Raw genomic sequence first — 26,741 nt, 5'->3', positions numbered from 1 at the left:
AATTGCTACACGAAAAAATTGGTTCAGTGATTTAAAAGATATATGTGGGTACAGACACAAACAAAAAAACAAATAAGTAAATAAAAATACATCATTGTAAAAACAATACCTTCTTAGCTATGCATCGAAGCTTAACCACGAGTTATGTCAACAAGGTCATATTATGATATCACAAATTCAAATAAAGAATTGCCATGATTGTCAATACGTATGTAAACATATACCTTTGTTATAGTCATTTAAAAAAACCGTATACTACTGCTTGGAGACGTTATAGATGTACTAAATGTAAAGAACTGTATTAAAATTATCTAATGTACCGGCAAAGTTCATCTTTCATGTTCTTAAATGCGTTATATTTTCTATTTTTTTTACAAATATCTGAAAATTTCAAGATGAAGAAAAAGGTAAAGTAAAGATACATGTGTATCATAAGACGTACAACATTTTGACACTAATTAAAAGATATTTTTTGCTATCATCTTGCGAAGACTAATTTTAAAATATTTTTATAAATATTAAATCGCTTAATATCTGAAAAAATTTTATATTTGAAAAAAAATGATTTTACATTGTGAAATTATCAAATTACTCGAATAGTTCAAATATTTTGAATTCCAGCGTTATAAAATTAAAAAATTTAGTTTGACCGAATTTTGAATTTTACCCTTATACTTCCAGTGAAATGCTTAATTATAATATATTTTACTTGGATGTAACCACAAAAACACAGTCCAGAAAGGTTTATCTTATCGAATAGTTATTCGCAATTTTTTTTTTTATGCTTCTTTATACGCAAAATCAAAATTTATACTGCACAAAACCCACACTCAGACCAAAAATAATAATTAGCCGGTTTTTGTAGTTTAACACAAAATTGATATTAATACAGTTAAACTTAAAATTCTGCATTCTTTTGTTTAACTTATTATTTTGTTTTTTACAAGTACAATTTTAGAAGTTTTGGGTTTTAAAATAAATATTGTTGGTCTGAACCCAGTGAGTCAACCGTATTCAATTGTTACTCTTAACAAAAAATCTAAAAAAAATCTCTAAGAAAATAGGTCGTTTCGAGCATTTTGTACAATCGTTATAAGTAAAGCATTTATTTTATATTACAAGTTAAAAATTGGTAAGACCTACAAGCAATTTTGACTTATTTATTAATACATTTATAAAAAAACTTTTCATACTGGAAATTACATTAAGAGTTATTGTACCTATAACAACTCTTACTTACAAAATACCCATACCGATCTATGGCTATGGTACAATGGTTTGAGAAGGTAATCTTATTTTTTTTTAATTACCTTTTTTTTTTGCAGAATATAGCAGATGTTGAATTGTCGTTGAAACCAGATCGTGAGTTGATTATCGATTATCACTTCTTGATACTGTTTAACGATTTCAAGACAATCGACACTGTGGAATACCGTTTTACTAAATCCGATTACGATTTATTATCGTCAGAATGTCTGTCACAATGTCTAGAGAAAAGTAGTTCCGTCGTTATGTATAAACGAAAAATGCAATCTTTGCAGTGCACGAATGGTGCGATTGTACGTTATATTTTAAACTATCTTGAAGTCATGAGAAATTCCAACACAAAAATCAAACTCGAGGTACTGGAGAAGTACAAGAAGCATTTAGGACGGGCATTATCGGTCATGTATTTCGGTCGGTCTTTCGTTCACAGATGGCTGCTTGTCGTCTACATCAGACTGGTGGCAGCCGTCGATGGAGACGAAGACATTAACGGTAACATTTTAAATGATCTCATTGACGACAAGGAAAACTACAGCCAGGTGATCACGTTCATCGATAACTGTCGAAAGTTCCAATACTTGCCTGAACCGTACAAAGGTACAGACTACGTTGAAAAATACAGACATATCATTGACTCCATGTATCTTGTGTACGATAACAATGGTTTCTCGTATGCTTATCAGTACGAACAATTGTTCACGTTTGCCAACTTTACACTGTCGAAATTGTTAAGTAACGAAGATGATATACACGGACTGGTCCGTTTGCCTGTCACCGGAAAACGTTGGAAGAACAAAATTGAACGCTTGCGAAATCACAGTGACAAGCTAAGAAATGTGGCTGGTACACTGCAATGGGTACGGCAGCCGTTCAACTATATTGGTTTTCATACGTCGTTCGTGGAAATAGTCTACATAAAACTGATGTACCACACGTGGTATCACATAAAGACGTACCAGAAAAATATCAAATATAAAATAATCTTTAAACAGCAGACCCTGCAACTTGGATTAAAAAAAAAATTAATAGATTTTTGGGCACTTATCTACGAGCCTCTGGCCGAGGCCATGACGGTCTTAGACATAGAAGATCATTTTTTTTGGACCCTGTACCGTAATTTCTGGAAGCCCGACTGGCTATTTGACAAAAACTATGTCTTTATTACTGCAGATACGGCAACCAAACTACTTAGCAATCATTTGGAACTTAATGATATATTGCGCGTCGTGTCCTTTCCCGATGTATTAGACACATCTGATGCAAACGTCGGCCAAATAAGATGTAACGTAGAAGAGATGAGAGCGTTTACAACGACCGTTAAAAACCTATTGGATCCGATTGACATGCGTTTCGTGAAACTATACAGTAGAGCAAAGGACTGGAAATTAATTCCTATTCATTTAAAATCGTCAATTAAATAAAAACATGTTACTTATTTTAACACTGGGAGCACCTCCGATACCTTAGGCGCCCGGAATGATACTGATCACTGATAATAATTTCAAACAATATCTAAATGTTATCAAGACCTTACATTCGAAAAAAAATAAAAAATACTGAAAGTGTAGTAGATAATAGTAAGGCATAAAGCTATGACCAAATAAACATTAATACATTTAGCGAACCATAATGAAAAATTATAAATATACAAACAATTTTATTTAAATACTTTGATATGACATAATGTAATAAATTAATTAATATTGGTAATTTTTGAAAAATATAATAACAAATTATAATTGAACAAAACATTTTTATAATAAATTGTTTTAATTTCTGAATGGACATGATTATAGGCCAAAAAAAGTTTTAACGAAACTAAGTAGGTATATAAAAAGTATTAAGTGACATAATTTTTTAATCTTGTAGGAAGTTTACGAATATGACTATGTTGGTTGTTGGTAATAAACTAACTGTTGAGTGCAGGTGGGTAGTGGTGATGCTGTTGACTAGCTTGAGTTGTCTTCAACTTCATCATTGAATTGGACTTCACTTGGGCCATCCAAATTGGGTCTGTTATGGAATGGTTTGATTGACCATAAACTATCCTTGAATGCTTCTGTTTAGTAGAATCACTCTTGTTAATTTTGTAACAAACTTTACTCACGGGTGTGAATGATGATGAGTGACAATTGATATCATTGAGCTAACCAACAAAAAGAAACCGTATCACGTGTTAATCAAGCAGTGAGTGTACTGAAAGTGTATGCGATAACATTACAAAATGGACCAACGTGAAGTGCAGAACTTGTACTTTGGATGATATCGTTTTCCGGTCGATGTTCGTCAACCTCAAATGTAAATGAATTAATTGACCAGGTAAACTGTATAAAGTATAATATATTTACATAACGTAGGTATCATACTTTAAACGATTAAATAATCGGTGATTACCTTAAGAAAACCTTTGCATGTTTTTGTCGTACAGTTTCGTTATTGGATATCATTTGCAAGTTATTTTTGATACTAAATTTGTAGCCATTTAACATTTTAAGTTTTATCCTTTTTCCTCTTAGTATTTCTAGACTATCATTGATTTAAACTGTAGTTGCTTGTTAGCAGTATAGTTTACCTTCGCCATATTGCAAGTAAAACATTTTTGCCGAAAACTTAAGTGTATCTTCGTAGTAAAAATAAAAAGGATTTTTCTAAATATTGTTAGAAAAACAAAATAAAATATTTATTTTAAAAAATAAAGGAACTTTTACTTGAAAATTAAAAAAAATGAATATTATCGTTCCGTTAATAATAAACGAAAATAAATGCACTATTGTTTTGTATACAAACCTGCGTCGTTAGCAACCTAAATTATAGCGTGATGATTACTGTATATCATCGTACTTGTAGTCGTTTATGTATCCAGCATATCGTCAGCCTATTTAGTATTTAGCGAAGGACGTATCTCCAAAAAAATAAATTTTCGATATATTACACTATTTAAAAGAAAAAAAACTGTGCGTCGACTGGTATAATAATGATTATATTTCAGTGTTTTTTTCCATGAAATGTGTGATAAAATTTAAGCACATGTCATTGAAATGTATATAAATAAAAAATGTAATATATATATATATTTATAGAATAAATGAAACGTTTTTTTCCTTAAGTGTGAAATTTGGTATTTTGGAGTTACGCCCATTGTTAAATAGGCTAACGATATCCGATTATAACACGCTACATTATTATATCATGATATTATACATTGCCGTGTTAGTCTTCCATGTAATATGTTGGTTGACGTACAGTTACGTTGTTGATATATATATATATATATATATATATATACTTACATACAGAGTGATAATTTTATCGTAAACCACTCAATATCTCATAAGAAATTACATTTTTTTCTTCATAATTATTACAGATTATTTAAGGTAAAACTTTTGAATAAATCAAACAAATAAGTTAAGCTAATTACTATTGTATGTAGAATGAATTCTCATTAATCATGCATAGAATATAGATAACAAACAATAAATAAATGTACAATATATATATATATGTATATATGTCTTACAATAATTTTAAGTATATAAATTATATTAAAGTTAAATAATAAATTATTAAATGGTCATATTTTAACAATAAATATAAATATAAATTGCGTAATAACGAATAATTTAGGGACTAATATGTTATGTAATAAGGGAAAAAATATAGGTCATATTTTTTTAAAATATCTTGGCTTACAAATTTTATAAAAAACATACTTCTATCAATCGGAATTAGTAATTGCTTAATATAGTTAATGTATTTAGACATCAAGGTAATGTTATCTATAATTTTTTGAGGTTTAATGAAACGATCTTTTCTATGTGTTAATATTTTACGAATAATCTCTTTGGACATGTTTAGTTCGAAAAAGTTAGTCGCAAGAATATGCCTTGTCTCCATCTCGTAAAAATTTATAATAACAAGATGGACATTTTTACCGTCAGGATCTTCAAATGTTTTTAACAACGATATTAATACATTATCTTCTATGTCTAAAACATTTATCGCTTCTCTTAACGGCTCCTCAAGAAGAGCCCAATTTTCATTTTCTTTACGATGCAAATTGTGGTGTCTCCGCCCAAAACTACACCATCTAACTGCCTTTAACTGGTGAAATCTTAAATGAAGCCATACATGATACAATACGTTTGTGTACACAGCCCGTTGAAAGTTCAAATGATAATGCATAAATTTGAATGTCACTTCTGGCCATTGATTAGTGGTAAACAGGTACCTGAAGTCATGTGTTTCGTAAGACCATTTATTGTTTTTGTTTGATGTGCTGTAGAGCTTTACGGGATTGAATACTTTATTAAAGTAGCGTCGGTCATATAAATAAGATAGAGTTAACGTTTGCGGTTTGAACAAAATTGCATATTTATAGGTCTTTCGAAGTTTGATGTTGTAATACAACCGATCAGAGATTTCTATAAAATCAAGATAACTATATTCACTATATTCACCAATAGCTGTGGTCTTGTTCTGGTTTTGAGACGGAACTAAATGATCTATTTCACACTCATTACGATAATTTTTCATGTCATTTAGTAGGTACCCTTGTCTAAAATAATACTTATTTATGACCAACTCATATAACTCCGGATTCGATGCGACAATCAGCTTGATGTACAACGTAATCATCCAACTAGCCGGAATATGACGACCGTAATACAGTACTGACAACATACGGGCAACATGGGTTTTGAATATTTTAATGGTCGATATTTGTTCGTTGATCGGTTGTTCGTTCGCGAGCATCGATTTATTGACGGTTTTTAAAATGTACGTTAATATCAAATTGTTAGTGCATTGCAGAGCACTCATTTTTTTCTTATACTTCTCGACCGCGATGTACTTGTCAACGGAACACGCCGGGTTCATGTCGTTGCATCTCGTTGTCAGTAACTCCAAATCTTCATTGTTGAAATGAATTTTATCCGATTCCAAAGTTTCAAAATCATTTAACAATGAAACAAATGCTCTGTTAACAACCAATTCCCGTACTCGTTCCACTATAAATTTGCATGGCTGAAAAGTAACAATTACAATATTGTCGTTAATGCTAAGGCCGTAAAATAATGCTTTAACATAAGTTATAGATTATCAAAATTGTTTACAAACATTACTGTTTATTTAAAAAGTATATTTCTTTTTCTTACAACAGTATCCTGAAAAAAACAGTAATATTTTAATACACTGATGTATATATAATAAACTAGATTGCTAGCTAGTGATAAGAATTGAAGTCGGCAGTTGGACATTTTTGTGGGATTGTGTGTGTTATCTTTGCCGTGGTGTTATCATGAACCACAGCGGATTTATATAATATTATTTATAGGCACGGATATAAAATATATACATATATATCGACGGATTATAGTTGTTATGTGATAAGGTCCTAATTCCCACAAAGTTGGCAAAAAGTGGCAACTTCAATTTTCTCTATTGGCGGCATGTACAGTTAGCAATCTAGTTTATTATAATAAATATCTGTGTTTTAATATATGTGGTAAAAACTTATTTTATCACATAGAGTACCAACCGCTTAACAATGAGAACTTTTTTTTCTTTTATGTGGTCATACTGTTTTTATTCCTTTTGTTTACTTTACTATCGCATACAAGCGATTTTATGTTTGTTCATCTCTTTAGATTATTACTCTATGATAACAATACATTCTATTTACGAGTATTACGAGTATTTACGAATATCAGATAAATGCTTTACTTATAACGATTGTACAAAATGCTCGAAACGACTTAGATATTATTTTCAGATTTTTTGTTAAGAGTACCAATTGAATACACAGAATACGTTTGACTCACTAGGTTCAGACCAACAATATTTATTTTAAAACCCAAAGAAACTTCTAAAACTGTACTTGTAAAAATACAAAATAATAAGTAAAATAAAAGTATGCAGAATTTCAAGTTTAACTGTGTTGATAACTTAATTGATATTAATTTTGTGTTAAACTATAAAAGTCGGCTAATTCTTATTTTTGGTCTGAGTGTGGGTTTTGTGCAGTATACATTTTGATATTGCATGTCAAGTAGCAAAAAACAAAATTGCGAATGGTTTGTCTAGACTGTGTTTTTGTGGTTACATCCATGTAAAATATAATACAATTAATCATTCCACTGAGAGTATTAGGGTAAAATTAAAAATTCGGTAAACCCCAAATTGTTGAAATTTTATAACGTCGGAATTCAAAATATGTGAACTATTCAAGTAAAATTAATAATTTCACGCTGTAATAGTATTTTTTTTTTCAAATAAAAAAAATGTGTACGATTTAACATCTATATAAATATTTTAAAATTAGTCTCTCGTGAGCATAGCAAAATAGATCTTTTAATTAGTGCTAATTTTGTACTTACATATAACGTATACTTTACCTTATTCTTCATATTGGAATTTTCAGGTATTTGTAAAACAAAAAGAAAACATAACGCATTTAAGAACATGATAGATGAATGTTGTCGGTACAATGTTTAATAATTTCAATACAGTTGTTATCATTGACGTCTTTAATAATATAAATCGTAATATACGTTTTATTTAGTAGTTCAGAATTATTATTGCTACCTATTTCAACATGTTTACATACGCATCGACAGTCATCGGCAGTTGCTTTTTAAAATTTGTAATGTTTTATGAGCTTGTTGACCCAATTTGTATTTCCTTACATTTTTTTTTACTCAAAAAAATCTTTATAATTTTTATGATTTTAGGACAGTGACGTACCCGTGAAATATTTTCGGGGGGGGGGGGGCAAAATAATTGAACAATTTGTTATGTTTATATAATTTGTATTTATTCGATATGCATAATATACTCGTGCCTTTCATTGTTATTTCTATGCAAATTAAAATGTCTACCTAATCTCCTATAATAATATTATACTGTGCGTGCAAAAGTGCATCGTTTCAATCCTGTATCTAGATTCAGGCCTGGGCATTATTGAAATATTTTTTTAAAATAAATACTTATATAATATTGTATGAAATTCTGTTTTTTATTTTAACGAAGATCCAAAATCAAATAATTTTTTTTAAGTAAGATCGCCGGAGACCGCCGCGCACTAGGACAGTAGGAAAGCTGAGAAGGTCTTTTTCAATTATGTATCTTTATTTTTGTACCTTGACTCACTAAAAATATTTTAATAACTAGACAGAATTCGTCATCCAGTAAGATGTGTAGTAAGATCAAAAGGTACTTAATTGTAGTAAAAAAAAACAAGGAAAACACTTTTTTATTTTAAAACTACGACCATTATAACGAAAAACGACAAAATAGTTCCAAACTTGGGAAATTTTTTAGATATAGTTCTATCGATGTACGTTGAAAACCAAAAAAATATTAAAAACACAATTTCATGTAAGGGCTAAATCATTTTTTTGTATCTAAAGATGTGAAAATAATTATATAGTAAAGATATAAAATCTACTTGAACCCTAAATCATAAAGAGTCTGTTGTTAGCGCTGAAGATGACAACATCGTTGTCGTAACACGTGTACGCAAGAAGTGTATAATTTTTATGGTTTAGGGTTCAAGTAGATTTTATATCTTTACTATATATTTAACCATAAGTTTGCTTAACAGTTTTTTTCTAAATGAAAATAATTAGCTTGGTAGATATATAGTAGGGCTGTAATATATACAATTTTCTCAAAAATTTATGGTCACCTACTCAGCTTCTAGTCAGTTACCATTTCGTCAAAAACCTACATACTTTTTGAAATATTGCGTTTTTTAAATGTTGAGGTTTAAGTAATAATGAGCCATAAGGATTAATAACAATTTATATACAACAAAAGATATTCTAATTTACTAATGAATTACTTACTTATTTGTATTTAAAGTATTGTATTTAATTTGTTATTGAGGAATAACCGAAAAAAAACCACCCTCACTATGCGCATGCTTATGAACCAAGGGTTAACAGGTATCTGAAAATTACTTATTTATAATGTTGTTTATGATATTTCGTAATACCGGTTAAATTTTTAAAATTGTAAAATTGTTACCACAAAAAAGTATTACCTGAAAGTTAATATACATAACCTGGAAATGAGTTGACACGATTAAATTGTATATTTTAATAGTTTTTTGTCAATTTATACTACCCCTCTTACCGTTATAACTTATAATCCTCACTGTTTCACTGTTTAGACTGATGGGTTTGCCTGTAAATGGTTGCCTACATATAGGGTAAAAAAATAATGTGGCACTGGGGTTTCTAATCGATTGCAAAATCGTCGACACATTATCACACGTAAAACACATTATCATCGATGTCTAATACATCCACGGCCTTTTTTAGCGGTTCTTCAATAAGTGTCCTGTCCGCGTTCGCATTGCCAACAACCCCTTCTTTGTTTGCCTCGAAATGATCAATGATCTTCAGATGAAACCACGTGTAACACAATACCGTGGTGTTCACGACGCGCTGGAACCATAAGTGATAAACCGTGTGCTGGAATGGCGCAATCGGCCATTGGCCACGGTTGTACTGCTTCTGCAGATTATTCTTGTACTCGTCCATCCGTCTTTGCGTTTTCTCCCAACTGATAAAGTCCACTGCATTGAACAGAACGTCGTGTTGCCCGTACACGTGTGACAGGGATAAGTTTTCCGCGGTGAACATATCATCACGGTTATAGGCGTCTGCTAGATCCCTATTGTCGTATAACCGTTTGACGATTTCAATGTACTCGTGCTCGGGTCTGTCCGAATTTCGTTTGACTGCCAATAATTGACGATGTTCACACTTTCGACTGTAATCGTCGATGTCATTTTTCAAAGAAGCGCGCACTAAAAAGGCGTTTTTCAAGAACTTCCCCCCATTCACTTCCGTCGTGTTTGCCGCGGCGATTAGCTTGATGTGTACCGCAACAAGCGTGGTGCCGCTTGGGACGCGGCACCACGCCACGTCCCAAGTAAAACACAGACAGCATACGGGCAACGTAGGTTCTGAAATCTTCCAAGACAGTCTTCACTTGGTCCAACGGTTGTCCGTGGTTTTGCGTCAAACCGACGCTCTCGTCTAAGATGTATGCCAAAATCAGATTGTTAGTGCACTTCAAAGCGGCTAATTTTTTATCGTACTTCTCGATCAAGTTTTTTATTTCTTTTTCGCATTCGTCCGTACAGCAATTTCCCGTTAAAATATCCACATCGGAGTTGTTGAAGAAAACGATCTTGTTTACTTCCAACGTTTCGAATTTATTTAATAGTTTGACGAATTCCTTGCTGAAAACACGTTTCTGGTTAGACTGTACATCAAAATCATAAGTCTTTAAAAAAAAAAAAAAACATACGTCAATGGGTTGTTTTGATACGATACACTAAATGTAATACAACCGATCTTAAATATTTAAACATTTGTTTTTTGATTTTTTTACATTATGCAAATAAACGTTTTCAATATTTATGCTGAATAGTAAAAAAAAAAAATAATAGACAATTTGTGTTTGATATTATTATAATATCAGCTGTTTCATTTAGCACTGAGAACAGGTGTATTCGTGTATATATAAGGGATTTCCGAACGTAAAACCAATATCTCACAAATTGACTTAAATTAGTCTTGAGATCGCTTGTCGACACGCTTATCCATTTGTCGGAATAACGATTTTTAAAGGTTATCTAAATAATTTTTAGAAATTAAATAAAAAATTACAAACAATCTATAATTGAATGAATTATTTGCTAGAAAACAAAACAAAATTCTAGTTACAACCTAAGAAATATTTTAACTAAAATCTCGTGGCCCACCCTTTATTATATTTATATATATATTTAGGTATGTGTACAGAGGTTTAGATAGTATACAATAGTTAATATTTCTTAGTTTACCTTCAAGTAATCAATATTGTCTGCTGCCACATGGGAGAATATCAAAATTAACGATAATACCGTCGAAACAATTTGTTTTCGTAAATCCATAGAACGACTAGGAAATAACGCGACTAAAATTTACTTTCTTGTAGTTAGTGTATTACATAGAAAAGAGATTAAATGGTGTATTAAATGTTGTAAGAAAAGTGTCACTACTTTTTTTTTTTCGTAGCTGTAAAAACAGTGCGATATTTGACAAATAACGACGCACAAGTTTTGCTACACCATTCCTAGTTCTAGTAAAAAACAACAACCTAGTCCAAATATAATTGTAACCGTTTTATAATATTGTAGTGAAGGTTGTTATAAAATGCGATGTCACTATTGTGGCAATTAGTTTTGCAACGTTTACTTAAAACTTCCTTTAGGAGTACATCCTTATATATTTGATACTTTTAGATTTCCAAGAAAACGAGTGTCTTTATGTTAAATGGATCACTTTGTACGAGTATATTTTTTTAGTTATACTGTTGAAAGCTCAATAAATTTGCATGTTTAAAAAAAATATTATAAAATGATGTCATTTTATATGCGTTTGTTTGTTGAGTACTTGCCGTCTTCGACCTTCGTGACTTGTTATTGCACAGGCTTTGGTTTTCAGTTTTACGGTATGAAATCTAGGCCCTTACGGACTCGATAAAAAACGGAAATGTGTCTATAAAGTTTATGTACTTCAAACTATTATATATAATTGATTTGTTTTAATTAAATTACGACCTACGTAATTAGTTAGCTTTACCTAATAGAACAATATAAAATAACTGTGAAAAATTAGGCAACTAGGTAACGAATTTCCTGAATCATTCATAAAACCGCAGATTGAAATGTCATAAATAGCATTGTTTTTTTTTCTATATTAATTTTTTAATCGATGTCTCTATTTTAAACAAAAATTATGTATATTTAAACGAGTAAATTATGTTTTCTTAATTTAAAAAAAAATAATAAGATTAATATTAATTCATTTATTAAATTGACGAGCTCTGTATCGAATTTGCTAAAATATATTCATTTGCCATTAAAACTCGAATTGTTTTCAACATTTCGCGGACCAATAACTATATTAATTATTCTAGTTACTTTTGATTTACTATATTTCCCGTCAAACGCAGTACTGGGTATATGTATGCCGATAGTATCATTTTAATAAGTGTTTTTTGTAGAATACGTCTTGGTGTACCCAATTTTTAGATGTCTGGACTCGAAAACGCTTCTAACGGAAGTGGTCAAGCGCACAAGTATAATAAACGATATGGTTCACGGTCGTCGAGTACGGCGAATTATGTTGAAAATCAAAAGCGATCAGGGAATTATACCTGTAGTGTACAATTACGCACGCGGTATTCAAATTTGGCGGCCGGCACGCGCTTAGGTGGTGTATATTATATTATTATAATTTACCATATATACATATATATATATACATAGGTATGTATATGCGCGCTTACGCAAATAACACCCAAACTCCTGTGTTATTATATGTCCGGGTTTCGCGTTTTGACGGGCGGTTCATTGAACCGGGCCCTGTATATTGTGCTTTAAACGTGTGCATTATTGCCATAGTAACAGCAAGGTCAACAAACACTGACCCGGTTGTGGGGGCCATCGCTCTCGCGGGGGAGTTGCACCAAACGGCCAAGAGTAACAACGAGTAGTCTGGCCACTGCCGGTTGTGGTTCGATCATATACCTATGTACATAATACCATGTCAGTCGTTTCCAAGTCAATCGACTCCGGCCGATCAAGTAAAACTTAAAGCACCGAGCGCTGTTTGTTTTTTTTTTTACCTATATTGTTTTTCAATCGTATATTATAGTATTTGTTTTCAAAAGTAATTGTGCGTCACATTATAATCTATCGAACGGTGTTTTTTTCGTTTTAAGCTTTTGTTAAAAATTGTCCATTTCAGTCGTCGAAAACAGGTACTCATAATAAAATACACGGCCGTTTCTTGTTGGATACCATAAAGATTTCATAGCATGCACAGCACACTTTTGTGTTTGATTATTATACAGATAACGCACGCATAGTTATTAAATTATGTACGATAATAATATTCTATAAAATTTACTTAAAATATAAAAAAAAACGCCGTAATATAGTAAATGTTTTGAAAAAGTTAAAATACAATAACATAACTTAATATAACAGCATAAATCTGGATAAGATTTTCTTTAAATTTTCGATTTATAGATACTAGTGTAGTTTACTCGACAGAGATAATATGCCAAACAAACATGAGCTCACATGATGCTGTGATTATGACATTATGATAATTTTTCAGAAAATTGTCACATTTTAAAATGTAATATTTTACTAGGCGATAAAAAAATTATATTGTACGATTATTACATTATATTTTGAAGCGTCACATTTTAAAATAAACTTTTTGCGAAGCACTACATAGAATTTGTACTTTAAATCGATACATAACAACAAATCGAGCACTATTAAGAATATTTCTACAGAATGAATTATTGATAAGGATTTTAATTGAATAACTAAGCTGTACTATATATAATAATACAACTATATACTTAAATGTAAATTATACATGGATCTTATTTATCAGGGTCCAGATCAATATCCGACCAAAATACAGGAGATTACCAAACTATACCCAGTTAATAATATCTTAAAAGATATTAGGCTATTTTTTTTTTAAACTTAATAATTAGTAAGCCCAAGTTTGACACATTTTTCAACAATATCACCCTATCCCTTGTGTGTTAAGATTGTTAAATGGTAATGTAAATATTATTTTAACCTTTTAAATTAAGAATTATACCAGTTTCAAATAATTGCTTTTGTAGTAATTAAAGTTTATAGTTAGAACGGGACGGTGAGTGTGTAGAGTAACTTACGCAGATAAAACAATATTACACTCCACCTTTTCTCCTGTCCTAAATTTAATAAACTTTTCAGAAAATGGTTCTTAATTTGAAAAAGATAATCATAGACGTTATCCTTTACATTTCTCAAGTTATTAGGGTTTAATACAGTATGGATGGGGTTATGTTTATGAAAAATATATCAAAATTGGGTTAACTTAGTAATAATAATAAAACAAATATTTTTAAAAAGTCTAAGATCTTTTAAGATATTTATAGGTCATAGTTAACTAATTCAAACTAAAACAAATATTATTGATACTAGCATAATAATATATTTTTTTCATTAAACCTGGGGCAATTTTCTGAATTAATAACAATTAAAAAAGGGATTTTATAACAATCATTTTCAGTTTGTTTTTGTGGTTTCTAAAATCCTATAGAAATTAGTTTTTTTATGGGAGTATTAAAAATATTTTGTATTTCGAAATTAAAAAGTAAATTTTGACCAGAACGGCTTCCAAGCTATTGGTTAATATTTTTCAAGAAATAAGTATTCATAAGAAGAAGTTAAATAATATTTCACTCTTAACTAAGTACACGAGTTATTTTTTATTATGTACACTATAATATATGTTTTACTGTAGTACATACTATAGTATAAATATTTTTGTTCGTCATACATATTGAATAACATATTACAGTATATACCAAAAAACGTTTGTAAACTTTGCTGTAAACTAGAAAAGTTTACATTATTTGACCTAAATAGACATGATTTAAAAGAAAAACATATTTTACTCGAATTGTTTTCCGCAAAAACGTATTATTTTTGTCACGCAACATTATAATTTACTTTACTTATACACAACAAATAATATAAGAATTAAGCGATGGTTATATTGATTTAGAACGTTGACTAGCTATAATCCAAGAATATTTATAATATTTAAAATAAATCTTTGTGTTTTATCATACAAATTACTATTCGTTACACGACATAATTGTCTTTAGAAAACCTGTTTTGCGTGAAAACTGTGATTTCCAAGTTTTAATAAATTATAGTATATCTGGATCTATAGTGATTAAACTTAATTATCATTTTTCAGTTAATAGTATTGATAAAAATCACATACAAATTAATAGAATTAATGTTCTCTACTTTTCGTTGGATTAACCACACAAATGTTAAAAACTACTTTCTTTTTGATTCAAGACTTAGAACATTATTTGCATAAAAGTATAATGATGGCAAATTCAAAGTCAAGCTAAATATTGATAATTTATATTTATACATTTTTTTAATCATATAAGATTAAAGTTAAATTGTATTTCATTTAAGTTTTGAGTTTTAATAAGAAGCTTAGATTGTGTTTTGATTAATCTCTAAAAGTACAAAAGAAAGGAAGTTCCCTCGAGTTTCTTTGATTTTTTTAATGGAGTCGTTTTAAAAATTAAAATATACATGGACTTAGATAGTATATACCTACAATGTCCCAGGTCATAACTTTTGTTGTCTACTAACAAAATGTTTTAAGCAACCTATAAAAACTTAAAAAACGGAAAATGTATATTTATTAGTGCGCCTAAAATTATTATGATAGCATTATAATTATTAAATTCGCTATTTGCTTTATATAATAAGATTTTATAGTCATATATATATATATATATATATATACAGCAAAAGTATATAATTAATATATACAAATTATCGTGAGCACGTTTTAATAAAATATTTAAAATTGATGTCTTTTTTTTTTTTGTTCTGTATGGGAATAATTCATTAATGTATTTATGAAATTGGATCTAAAATATAATTTCTTTGTAAAATGTAATGTTTGTAAAAGTTATTGGAAGTTATCTGGATTTTTTTTCGTCAAAAATGAGTATAATTTCTATTGAAACAGTAGGTAAGCTAAATTTTTAAAAACAGAGGTAAACGTTATTAGACTGATATCGTTAACAAAAATCAGTGTCCATCAAAAACGTTAACACTTAAGATGACGTTTAAACTCTTATTTATTAAATCTAAAACAATTCTGTATATTTTTTATTACCTATACTCACGACGATTTTTTATTGTCAATTAACCATTTTTCAGACCAGCACGATGCCCTTGGCAACGTTTTTAATTATTTTTCTCTAACCAAAACATAGCTCCATACAATTCGTTTTACTTACTTGACTTGTGATAGTTTTATGACCTATTATCATATCAAAACATGATAACTTATTCTCTTTTTAATAAATTCATTATTTATGTACTTGATATTAAATAGTCATTTATTCAAAACATTGATCACTTTTTTTCTATAACATATTTTGAAAAAGAATACGTCCATTATTAAGATTATCGTCTTCTTTTACTTTCATTACATGTGTTTTTTCTCTAAACCGCAGTCTTCATAATCTGGTTCTTACACTTAAATATGAGAGTCGTAAAATCATCCAAAGAATATTTATTTTTGCTTCATATGAACAGCTAGACCTCGGGCTATATTATTTCATTGTGTTTGCAAATTACTATGTAAAACAAATAATAATCAAATGTATACAAATTAAATTGTCGTTGATAATTATTACCCTTAGCGAGATGTAAAAGGTCTGGACGGTGTTTGTTTCCACGCATCAAAAAACAAGTAATATAATATAACAATACAATAATTATTGTTCTGAAAGTGATTGAGCGAAACTATAAGGAATCGTTGCATTAGTACATATTTCCTATTCGACAAGGACTTTTTGCCTAGAATGCATTGTATTGTTTCAGTTATTACCGAGGAAACCATAATAATGTGCGTCGAAACGAACTTAAGTCAAAATGTTTCCGCCGTGTGTACATACAGGTTCGCCATACTTAAACACTTGGACGCCTGTGTTATTTTATTTTACACTACATTGACTTTGCTCCTCGTTCATGTTGTATTATTATAATATATACAAATACACGATAGCAATGATAATTGCAATGGCGCAGGTACGCGAACCTTGATCTTCATTATGCCGGCAGTGGCTTAACTTCTAATTAAGGATGAGTTCACGTTAGCAATTAAACTGGCTGGCCACACTTTGTGATATGTCCGAGTTGGTTACGGGTTTTGAACACGAATAGCCTAACCGTGGACAACAGAACAACCTTCGGCGCCGCTCATGAACCTATAAGCTGTTGAAAATTGTTTGACAGCAGATAGGTTGAACAATTTTCTAATTATCGCGGATAAGCGTGTAGGTGCCTACAATCAATTATAATATACTTCACCGGGCGCTGAGTTAATATTTCAACAATGAGTGTCTCGATTCTGGTCGCAATAATACCACGAAAGGGTTATTGGTAATAATAATAATAATAATAATAATAATGTGAACAGCAACAACAACAACAACAACTACAACAAAAAGATGTAATAAAATTATTATTTTTTTTTAAAAACTAAGAAATACTCAACGAGTTGGCACCGTAAAAACGTCGCGGCGGCGATACCCGAGCACGTAAATAGTATGTAAAATATCATTTTCACGGTTATCTATATCATTATTACATAGCGCAGCGTGTAACGGTTGAAATTACATAAAGAAACCTAGTGGTCTTAATATATTGCCTATGTAGTGTGTGTGTGTATTGAAAAGCGTGTCAAAATTGCACGGTGAAAAGTGAAAAGTGTACAAAGGATTGACTGTTATGAGACAGGTTGTTATGTGATATATTATTGGGAAAAAAAAGTTCAATTGCCCACAAAGACTCCCCTTCTCACTCGCTTTTACCTAGCTCCACTGACGGACACCACGAAATTCGACGATTATTGTTGATCATAGTTGCCCAACGATGTTTGCGCCAAACCGGTCAGTAGGTTCGATAGGCTGATAGTTAAAAGTCGACGGTCACCGTTGTTGTTATTGGAACTCGGAAGCGGAGCTAAGCTAACCAGGATTACCGGTACATCACAAACGGTTTTGTTATTACTCATAAGTTAAATTAAATAAATCAAATATTTCTACACATACTGATATTTGCGGTAAAAATAATTTAATTTTTCCGCACACAGATTTTTGTTATTTTAATTTAATAATATTACAATATTATATTGTATTGTAGTAAAATTTAATTTACATAAGATATTCCACAAAGGAAATATATATCCTTAATAATATTTTTGTTTTCAGTTGTAAAGCAAAAGGCATGGTCTGGAGTCTATATCCTATAACAGTCCGACCTACAGCCTCATAGGTTACTAATGACTTTTTGTACTTCTTATGTTAGGGATTCGTAAATAGTCAATTTTCTCTGTAATAATTTTCCATTGTGCTTTTTTTTATAAATTCTATCTTTATTAATTTTTTAGAAATCACCTAATTTATATATATCTTTAATTAATTAAATTGAGTTTTTAGATTTTTAAAATTAATTTTAGTAATTTTTGACACTAGCTTTTTTTGCTGTGAATAATTTTTGCCTCGGTAGCTTTATATACATTTGTAACAATAAGTTATCCGTATAAGATATTACCATAGATTATTTTGTAATTTGATTAAATTAGTTCTTATATTTTACTTTGGATCCCAGTAAATATATTGCAAATGAGTAAAATAAATACTCTTTTTTTAATTGAATGCTTTTGTCTTGCTGCTTAAGAAAAACAAAGATATAGATATTATGAAAATTAAGTATTTTATAATTTCATAATTAAGTAAGATGTTATACATTTTTCATTAAAATAATTGTTTTGAAAAAATAACGTTACTAATAATAATACCAAACGTAAAAGTTTTTTAATTTAAAAAAAATTGATTAAATAAAGGTTTTGTAAATAACTTTAAAAGTAAGTCTGATTGACTAAACTATATTTTTTAAGCAGGAAGGCCAAGTAATTCAAATAAAAAACCTAAACAAATAAGAATATCAAAAGTACATACATAATATAAGTAAAATCATTGTTTAGATGGGTACAATATAACAGGTGTTATAAAAGGCACTCACAGAGAGGGGTAAGGGAGACAACTCCCCCCTAGCTTCTCTGCAAGTTAAAATATATATCCAATATCCCAAATTTGTAAAATCTATTACAAAATTATAGGTAGAACCCCCTCCGAATTTTCACCTGTGGGCGCCCTTAAGTGTTAGAGTTTAATCAATTTGTATTATCACTGACAATTTGACTTATCAAAATTACTATTTCGTTTAATTCCATATGGATAATATTACCAACATGTTTTAATTTACTCTTCTTATCCCCATGTCTTTATTAAAGCATCTATACAATTATTTATTGGTCTACCCCGAATTGGGGACATTTATCTAGAGTATTTTTTTTATATCTTACTTATATTTTATTATTAATGTTTTTCACAATTCTCTATCTAAACCATTTCAATTTGTATTTTTTTTTTATTATTATTATAGCTAATAAATTTAATACATATCGTAATATGTAACCTTTAATATATCACCTTTTAAGATTTTTTCAATATTAAAATTTCAACTCATCTAAAAAAAAATGGTCATGCCTCATAAAAAACTAAAAACCCACCCATTACTTTGGTTGGTAAGATACAATTCTAGGTCTTAAAATTCTGTAATTTTACATCCTTTTGGATTTTATTGTTGAGTTCATACAAATTTCCACTGTCCTTTGCTTCACCCCTGACCTTTCCCCTTCCCCGCAATAAATGTATATGTACACCATTAAATACTTAATTTATATTGAAAAATAACCTATTATATTTTTCCGTAGAAAAAATGAAATTATGGATAATATTAGTTGCAACAAGCTATGTGATTTTGGAATGTCTATCCGGCACTGTAATCCAATTTCCTGACACAACTGAAACACAGGTAAGTTTTTTTTTGGTACAACTATTTTTGGGGTTAGTATCACTAAATTGTTCAAAAACTCATTGTTAAAATAGTGCATGCAAAGTCTATAAATAAACAAAGAATCATCATGACAAGTGTAAAACATAACATCCACTATAAAATTCATTGTTAATTAGTTACACTTAACGGTTACACACACGTTAGGTTAGGACAAAAGTGATTTTTTCATACATATTTATTTAAGTTCCCATCTGAATGATTCTGAAAAATGTTTAATTACCTAACCTAACCGGTAATATTTTTTTACAAATTGCATACTAGAACGTTAATTTAGAAATCCGTCTTTCAAGCCGTGCTCATAATACATAACATGTATTATAGGTACCTAACTTCTTGTCAAGAGTTAAAAAAAATTAATACTAATATATACAATAATAATTTAATGGGGATTATTGTATTGTTTTTAATTAAACGAGGTCCTAATTAAATTATCATAGGTACGACTGTGATCAAGCAAGGTGAATTCAATGAAAGAATAGTATATTATATTAAGTAAAAAACAAAAATGCCTAAATTTTATAGGAGACACTTTGTTCACTCAAATGCATTGACTTTAATACTGATCGTTATTGGCTTTAAATTATAGATAAGAGATTGACCTAAGTAGCGCCCTTATGTTAGTGTAAACAAATAATTAAGTGATTATCGTATTGAGTGATATTCGTTCCATCAAACTTTACTCGTTTTTAAGTTTAAAAATATTATGTAGTTGTTGTTAAAACTTTGTTTTTGTTAAATTTAATTTTATAGATCCGAGAAAAAAGACAAGCACCAGCATCGGGAACAGGTAATCGTTCAAAAATTAAAAATGAGTCTGTAAAATTATAATAGATATTAATAGCTTTTACTATACACAAATTCCTTGAATAGCAGATTACTATGTAGTTTCTGTTTTTAGAAATATGCGACTTCGGCGTGGATCCTAATTTAGTGACCTGCGATTGGAAAAATCGAAACGGTTCTGCGCTCAAATGGGAACTTGGGGCTGGAACGCTTTCAAACTGGTTAGGAGGACCACCGACAGATGCAGGCCAAGGGGATGATGCAGAAAAAGGTTGATTTCGGCTGTCATAGATTGTGAAACAACGTAATCGAATATAAAATTACATATAATTTTTAGGAGGATATATATTTTTTGAAACGTCATTGTTGGCGGCCCCAGTACTCCGAGTAGACGACATCACCATTAGAGAAGGACAGAACGCTTTTATCGAAAGCCTAGTACTCGGAAGCACTGGCGCCGAAGGAAAATGCATTTCTTTCGGGTAAATATTGTGTACATGACGGATTGTATAAAACAAAATTGATGTGATACCCCGCTGTTTTATAGTTTTAATATTGACGGGTTGAGCGCGGCCGGATTAAGAGTCATCCTGCAGCCAACCAACAAAGAAGGTAGACCCGATGGATTTTTCAGAGTGTTATGGGGTACTAAAGATCCGACCAACAAAGTTTGGATGACGTCGGAAGTCTTATACACATACAACAAGGAGCATCAGGTAAAATAAATTTAAGAATTTTTGTTTTGTTGCATCTGAAATCTTACATAATTTACTCGTTTACTCAGATTGTATTTGAAGGAGTAGCAAAAGACTTGCCAGATCCATTCAGGAAATTCCGTGGTTACGTCGCAGTCGACAACGTAGCTATTAAACAGGGTTCAGAATGCAAGGGTCATTGTACATTTGAAGGAGGATTTTGTGGTTGGTTAAATGATGAAGACGACGACTTTAATTGGTCCTTGGTAATGAAAATAATATGTACAGCTTATATCATTGTTATTAAATTTGTTGAGATTGCATATACTTTAAATGTAATATTCTTAACTAACATAGTGTTAGCGTAATACTCATATGAAATTAGTTTCTGGTTAACTAATATAAATTGGCATATTGTTCACATTTCAAATCATCTTAGATTATAGAGATATAAGAAAATCGTTGGTTCATTAAAAAAACAAAAAGAATTGTCGGTTTTAATTACATGCTCGTTTACAACCATAAATAACGACTCTATTCAACTTTGTGAACAGTGTAACCTAATTTTGGGTATACCCTCCCTGAAATAGCATTAAAGTTTACCAAGTGTTTAAACCTAGAATATAATCGATGGTTACGATATACCGACTTTTTCTTTAGGGAAGAGGAAGCAAAAATCCATCAACCGGACCAGCAACGGATCGATCAAGTTTCATTTACGGGGGAATGGAAGGAGGCTACGCGTTTATTGATTCGTCTTATCCACGGAGGCCCGGAGACGTGGCTCGTATGTCAAGCATGGAGTTCGAGGCTACAGGTATACGATAAGAACCTGTGTGGGTGCCAAACGAACCGCATATCCGACGTAGTTAATTGGTTACGATTTCCGTAGGTCCAGACACGCCGCTTTGTCTTAGGTTTTGGACTCATATGTACGGTAACGGCGTGGGTACATTGACGGTGTCGATTAGCGACACAAGAGAAGGAGGAGACAGAGACATTTGGTCGTTAACTGGCGAAGCTGGCAACTCGTGGTATCAAGCTGAAGTCCCGGTGGCGTCGGCAAATCCATTTAAAGTAGTGATAATCGCCAAAGTCGGTAAAAACAACTTGGGAGACATTGCGGTGGATGACATTTCTCTGACGCCCGGTAGTTGTCCGAGTACGTCAAATGTATTTTTTTTTATTACTGCTGCTGCTATTGCTATATAATTCTGCCACCAATACCGTTTATACATGTACATTATAGTACATAATACAAAATATGTTCTTTCCAGCCGCTCCTCAAATTGCTGCTGCCACTTCTGGAGACTGTACGTTCGAAGTGGACGAATGCGGATGGAGCAATGTGATATCGAGAGAACGTTTAGACGATATCGATTGGGAAAGAACTTCCGGGGCAGCTCTGAGAAGTACGATACACGATCATACGTTAGGAACAGAAAAAGGTAGTGCCACGTCACGTAAAAACTATTATTTTCTTGCCGATAATAGCCATCAGATTTTTATTTTTCTCCTAGGATATTTGATGACTTTGTCACGCTCTGCTCTTCAACGGCCTGGGAGTCGAGCTTGGTTCACATCTAGGGACTTAAAATCAACAGTAACACCACGCTGTTTATCCTTTTGGTAAATGCATTTATTTCAGGGATTGAAAACGTTTTCAAGCCAAAATGTACACAATTTGTTATGACTACAACAAATGTCGATTCAAATTATTGTCAGTATGGTAGTCAGATAGCTTAATTGATTTTGAACTGTTGAAGTTATAACAAATAATATACATTTTCCCTTGAGAACTTTTTCCATCCCCGATATTTTTATTTCATGGTAATAGCTTTTATTAAAAAACATTTTTGTTTCTAAAACAAAAATCGATGCTTATTTTTAATTCAATTTGTAAAAAAGTGTGATTGTAATAATTACAACTGTAATTTTGCGTGGAATTATATTCACTCAGATAAGTAATACTCTTGGTACTCGTGGTACCTATATAATACATTTGTTGATTATCCCATTGTTTTAATGCAGGTTCGTAATGAACGAACCATTTATTGACGCCACCGGACCGAGCCTTGGTGCTTTAAGTATTTATCTAAGAAGTAATGACAATAGTGGTGGAATCATTATGAAACCAATATGGAGGTTGTACAATCACCAAGGACCCGATTGGCAGTATGGACAGGCGCTCATTAAAGATCCTAACGATGCGGTAATTTTAAACAGTGAAAGTATATTTTTAACAAACTTTATTAAACATTTTTTACTGTTTTTTCAGATTTTGTTCGAAGGTAATTGTGGAGTCATACGTCACTCTATTCTTAGCGTTTGATTAAGTTAAATGGTTTGGGAAAGATTTGTTTTCACACACAACGTATCTACGAATTAATAATAATTTTTTAAACGTGTATTTTGAGCTTGCAAATCAATACAACTATGTTATTGAGTGTATAAGCTTGTAATTTTGTTGTTATAAGGTATATGGGGTTCCAGTAGAGCCAATGGTTTTATTGCGTTTGACGACATAACATTTTTCGGCGGATCTTGTTCAAGTATGCGTGTTCATAGACAAAGTTCATTTGAGTTAGATACTAACAAAATTATTGCTCTTCAGCTATCCCAGCTGGAGCCAAGGTGCGACCAGGAGAATGCCGATTTGAACGCGATATGTGTGACTGGACAAACGGCACTGACAAATCCCCGGCGTCGTGGAGAATGGCTACGGTAAATAGGAGACCAGCAAACTTACCGGACAAGACATTCGGGGCACCAGGTAAAGTGTTTAATAACGCAGATCTCTTGGACATATTTGGAAACCGGATTTACATAGTTTTCGATTTTAAGACGGATACATCTATTACGATTTGTTCAATCAAATATTGGGAGCTAATATGGTGAGACTTATTTCACCCGTCATACCAGTAACCGATGAACCACAGCTGTGTTTTTCATTTTGGTACGCGGCTTTCGGCGCAGGCGAATCAGCATTACTTCAAATTATGAGACAAGATAATAGTTCGGGAGAAACACCTGCAGAAAAAGTAACTGCGGCCTTTGATATTTTTAAGGCATTTTCCAATGGTCACCCGATAGACTCGTTTTGGGTTTTTTTAATTTATTTGTTTGCCTTTAGATATGGAGTTTAGAGGCAAAAAACATGGATACAACGAGACCAGCCTGGATGCCTGCCCAAGTTACCGTCGAGTCCAATAAACCTTTCCATATTATAATGGAAGGTCAAGCGACCAACGGGGGCTTTGCTGTTGACGATATAATATTTACACCTGGCTCATGTCCAAGTAAGAAACAACAACTAGTAAACCTAAATAACTAATTAGTAATTAGATAAAAAACAGAAGACATGGCATAAAGTTAGATCAAACTATTAAACTTAACCCTGATACAGTTTTTTCTGTGATAATTTTATAATGTTTACTAATAAAAATTCTAGTTTAATATAATATTGTCATAAATTATGTAACCGCTAATGTTTTCTGTTAAAGCTCGACCAGACAAGGCATCTGTAAAAAATCAAAAGCTGAAATCAGCATAACTTAAAGTCAAGGCCATAATACCTAGTTGAGTGAACTAAATTGTGGAAATTGGACGAAGCTATAGATTCCAACTAAATCATCTAGATATTATACCGGCAGTAAAAACTAATTATTTCAATACTTCTATACCATACGGACTCTAGTCTATTCAATTTTAATTGTATTTATCGCAGCCGGATCTGTGCCTAAAATTGCATATGTCCACCTTAAACCTTGTAATAATAACGAAACATAGAGTCAAATTTAATATTTTAAACATCATTATTGCTTGTAGTCATAATATGCACTGTATTAAATAATAAACATTTCATCATGGCTCAATAATAAGGTTATAAATCATGGATGATAAAATCATATAAATTATTACAAAAAAATTAACAGAAACGGGTATTTAAAAAAATAGATATTATTATATATAATCAAACACTTCGATTATTTTTAGAAATGTTAAATTTTATTGTCACCAATTATACATAAATCGATTATTGTATCAAAGCACAGACCCGTAATTCAATTAAAATTGAATAGATTATTCGGAAAAGGGACATATCCAATTTTATGCCATTATTAGATTTTTAAAGAAGTATTGTGCTTGAATTTAAATTTATAATTTAGTGTTAAAACTAAACATATCTAAGTATCTTGCGGTTACTCCCACTTGAATAGATGGCCAGACCAGTCAAACTATTCAAGTGGAAATAACCGCAAAATATTTAAATGGTGCAAATACCCCTATCGAGTTTCAATAATTTTTGGTATTCAAGCATGTATAGTAACATAATGTATGTAGTTTTTTATGCATACTGCATTACTATATATTAGTAATGTTAAGTTTTTTTGTCTTTTCTATAAAATTCAAATTTCTTGAGATATTCCCTTTTCCAAATCACTTATTAAATTATTTCTTTTAAAAAATTGAATACTTAAATATCCAATACACGAATATATATATTAAATATAATACAATAAAAACCTAATTTCAATTGCATAATTTAGTCGACTTCAATTAAATAAGCTGTAATTTCTAACGTTTGTTTAATTACAAATTTTATATTTTTAAAAAAATTCGTTCAACACGAAAATATAATACACTTTTGAGTTGGATTTTTAAATATCACCATAAGGGCAGCTAAACATCTTTTTAATCGACACTAATTTTTATATTCTCGTGCAATGGTTATCCAGAAATGTAAAAACTCTAATCATATTTAACTAACCAGTACCAGTTATCTTTAACAATATACTTTAGTTGTACAAGTTCTGTAAGAATAATTTAATGTATGTTGTCAATAACAATTGTTCGTGTTAAATCAATAGGAATTATTCGAAATTGGTTTCTCGCAGTTTATGCGAAACAAATTTCCTATAAGCTGTATGATGAAGTTTGTATTTAGTTTAAATAATATTGATGACTGATAAATTGTTGGATCCCAAAACTTAGATTTTGTTTTAATTTAGTGTATTTGGTTGATGAACATGCTCCAACATTTTTATATCGATTAGACTTATCGGGAATGTTGTTGTATACATTATAGTTTATTGTGATGTTTTTTATGGTCTTATTATTTTTACACATTATTCTGAACGTAATTATTCTTATGTGTACATTGTATCTTCTAATAAAATGTGAAATATTATGACGATATAATATACTATTATAATATATCTTTACCTTTAATATCTTTATATTTTTTTATTAAAATATCTCTATTATTTTATATATTCTGTTGCTGCCTGTAAACGTTATCTCCATTTATTGTAACTTTTGTCATAATTCGTGTTAATACCTATCATCTATGCTAATTTGTTTAATAAGATTTTTAATTTTAAGATCTA

General features: G+C 30.7%; 3 protein-coding genes across 4 annotated transcripts; 2 read left to right on the top strand and 1 right to left on the bottom strand.

Moving 5' to 3' along the window:
* Positions 1 to 272: 272 nt before the first annotated feature.
* On the top strand, positions 273 to 2,965 carry LOC126844592 (uncharacterized). Its single transcript, XM_050582888.1, has 2 exons — positions 273 to 407; positions 1,326 to 2,965. Exons 1-2 carry the CDS (start codon positions 315 to 317, stop codon positions 2,685 to 2,687), a joined length of 1,455 nt encoding a protein of 484 aa, XP_050438845.1. The 5' UTR covers positions 273 to 314; the 3' UTR covers positions 2,688 to 2,965.
* A 1,931-nt stretch (positions 2,966 to 4,896) lies between these two features.
* On the bottom strand, positions 4,897 to 7,792 carry LOC126844808 (uncharacterized). Its single transcript, XM_050583226.1, has 2 exons — positions 7,662 to 7,792; positions 4,897 to 6,291 (listed from the first exon to the last, which is right to left on the bottom strand). The coding sequence occupies exons 1-2, from the start codon at positions 7,728 to 7,730 to the stop codon at positions 4,897 to 4,899; spliced, it is 1,464 nt and encodes a 487-aa protein (XP_050439183.1). The 5' UTR covers positions 7,731 to 7,792.
* Positions 7,793 to 12,828: 5,036 nt separating this feature from the next.
* Positions 12,829 to 26,651, top strand: LOC126844236 (MAM and LDL-receptor class A domain-containing protein 1-like). Of its 2 annotated transcripts, none has more exons than XM_050582259.1 (18): positions 12,829 to 13,089; positions 19,731 to 19,831; positions 20,624 to 20,660; positions 20,772 to 20,927; positions 20,994 to 21,138; positions 21,204 to 21,372; positions 21,441 to 21,617; positions 22,012 to 22,168; positions 22,244 to 22,513; positions 22,629 to 22,799; positions 22,872 to 22,980; positions 23,383 to 23,563; positions 23,630 to 23,642; positions 23,829 to 23,903; positions 23,966 to 24,124; positions 24,196 to 24,392; positions 24,485 to 24,650; positions 24,855 to 26,651. In XM_050582259.1, the coding sequence occupies exons 2-18, from the start codon at positions 19,736 to 19,738 to the stop codon at positions 24,902 to 24,904; spliced, it is 2,328 nt and encodes a 775-aa protein (XP_050438216.1). In that variant the 5' UTR covers positions 12,829 to 13,089; positions 19,731 to 19,735; the 3' UTR covers positions 24,905 to 26,651. The 2 variants fall into 2 exon arrangements, with proteins under 2 accessions (XP_050438216.1, XP_050438217.1); XM_050582260.1 differs by lacking the exon at positions 12,829 to 13,089 and adding an exon at positions 17,833 to 17,935.
* Positions 26,652 to 26,741: the final 90 nt, after the last annotated feature.

Source organism: Adelges cooleyi, unplaced genomic scaffold (genome assembly GCF_023614345.1).
Source record: "Adelges cooleyi isolate 19-005CV unplaced genomic scaffold, UGA_ACOO_1.1 ACOO_flye_CR_arks_rails_tigmint_CR_PRNA_651, whole genome shotgun sequence".
In the NCBI taxonomy this organism is placed as follows: domain Eukaryota; kingdom Metazoa; phylum Arthropoda; class Insecta; order Hemiptera; family Adelgidae; genus Adelges; species Adelges cooleyi.
The sequence above is the reverse complement of the archived record's forward strand: the minus strand, read 5'-3'. Positions and strand labels throughout refer to the sequence as shown.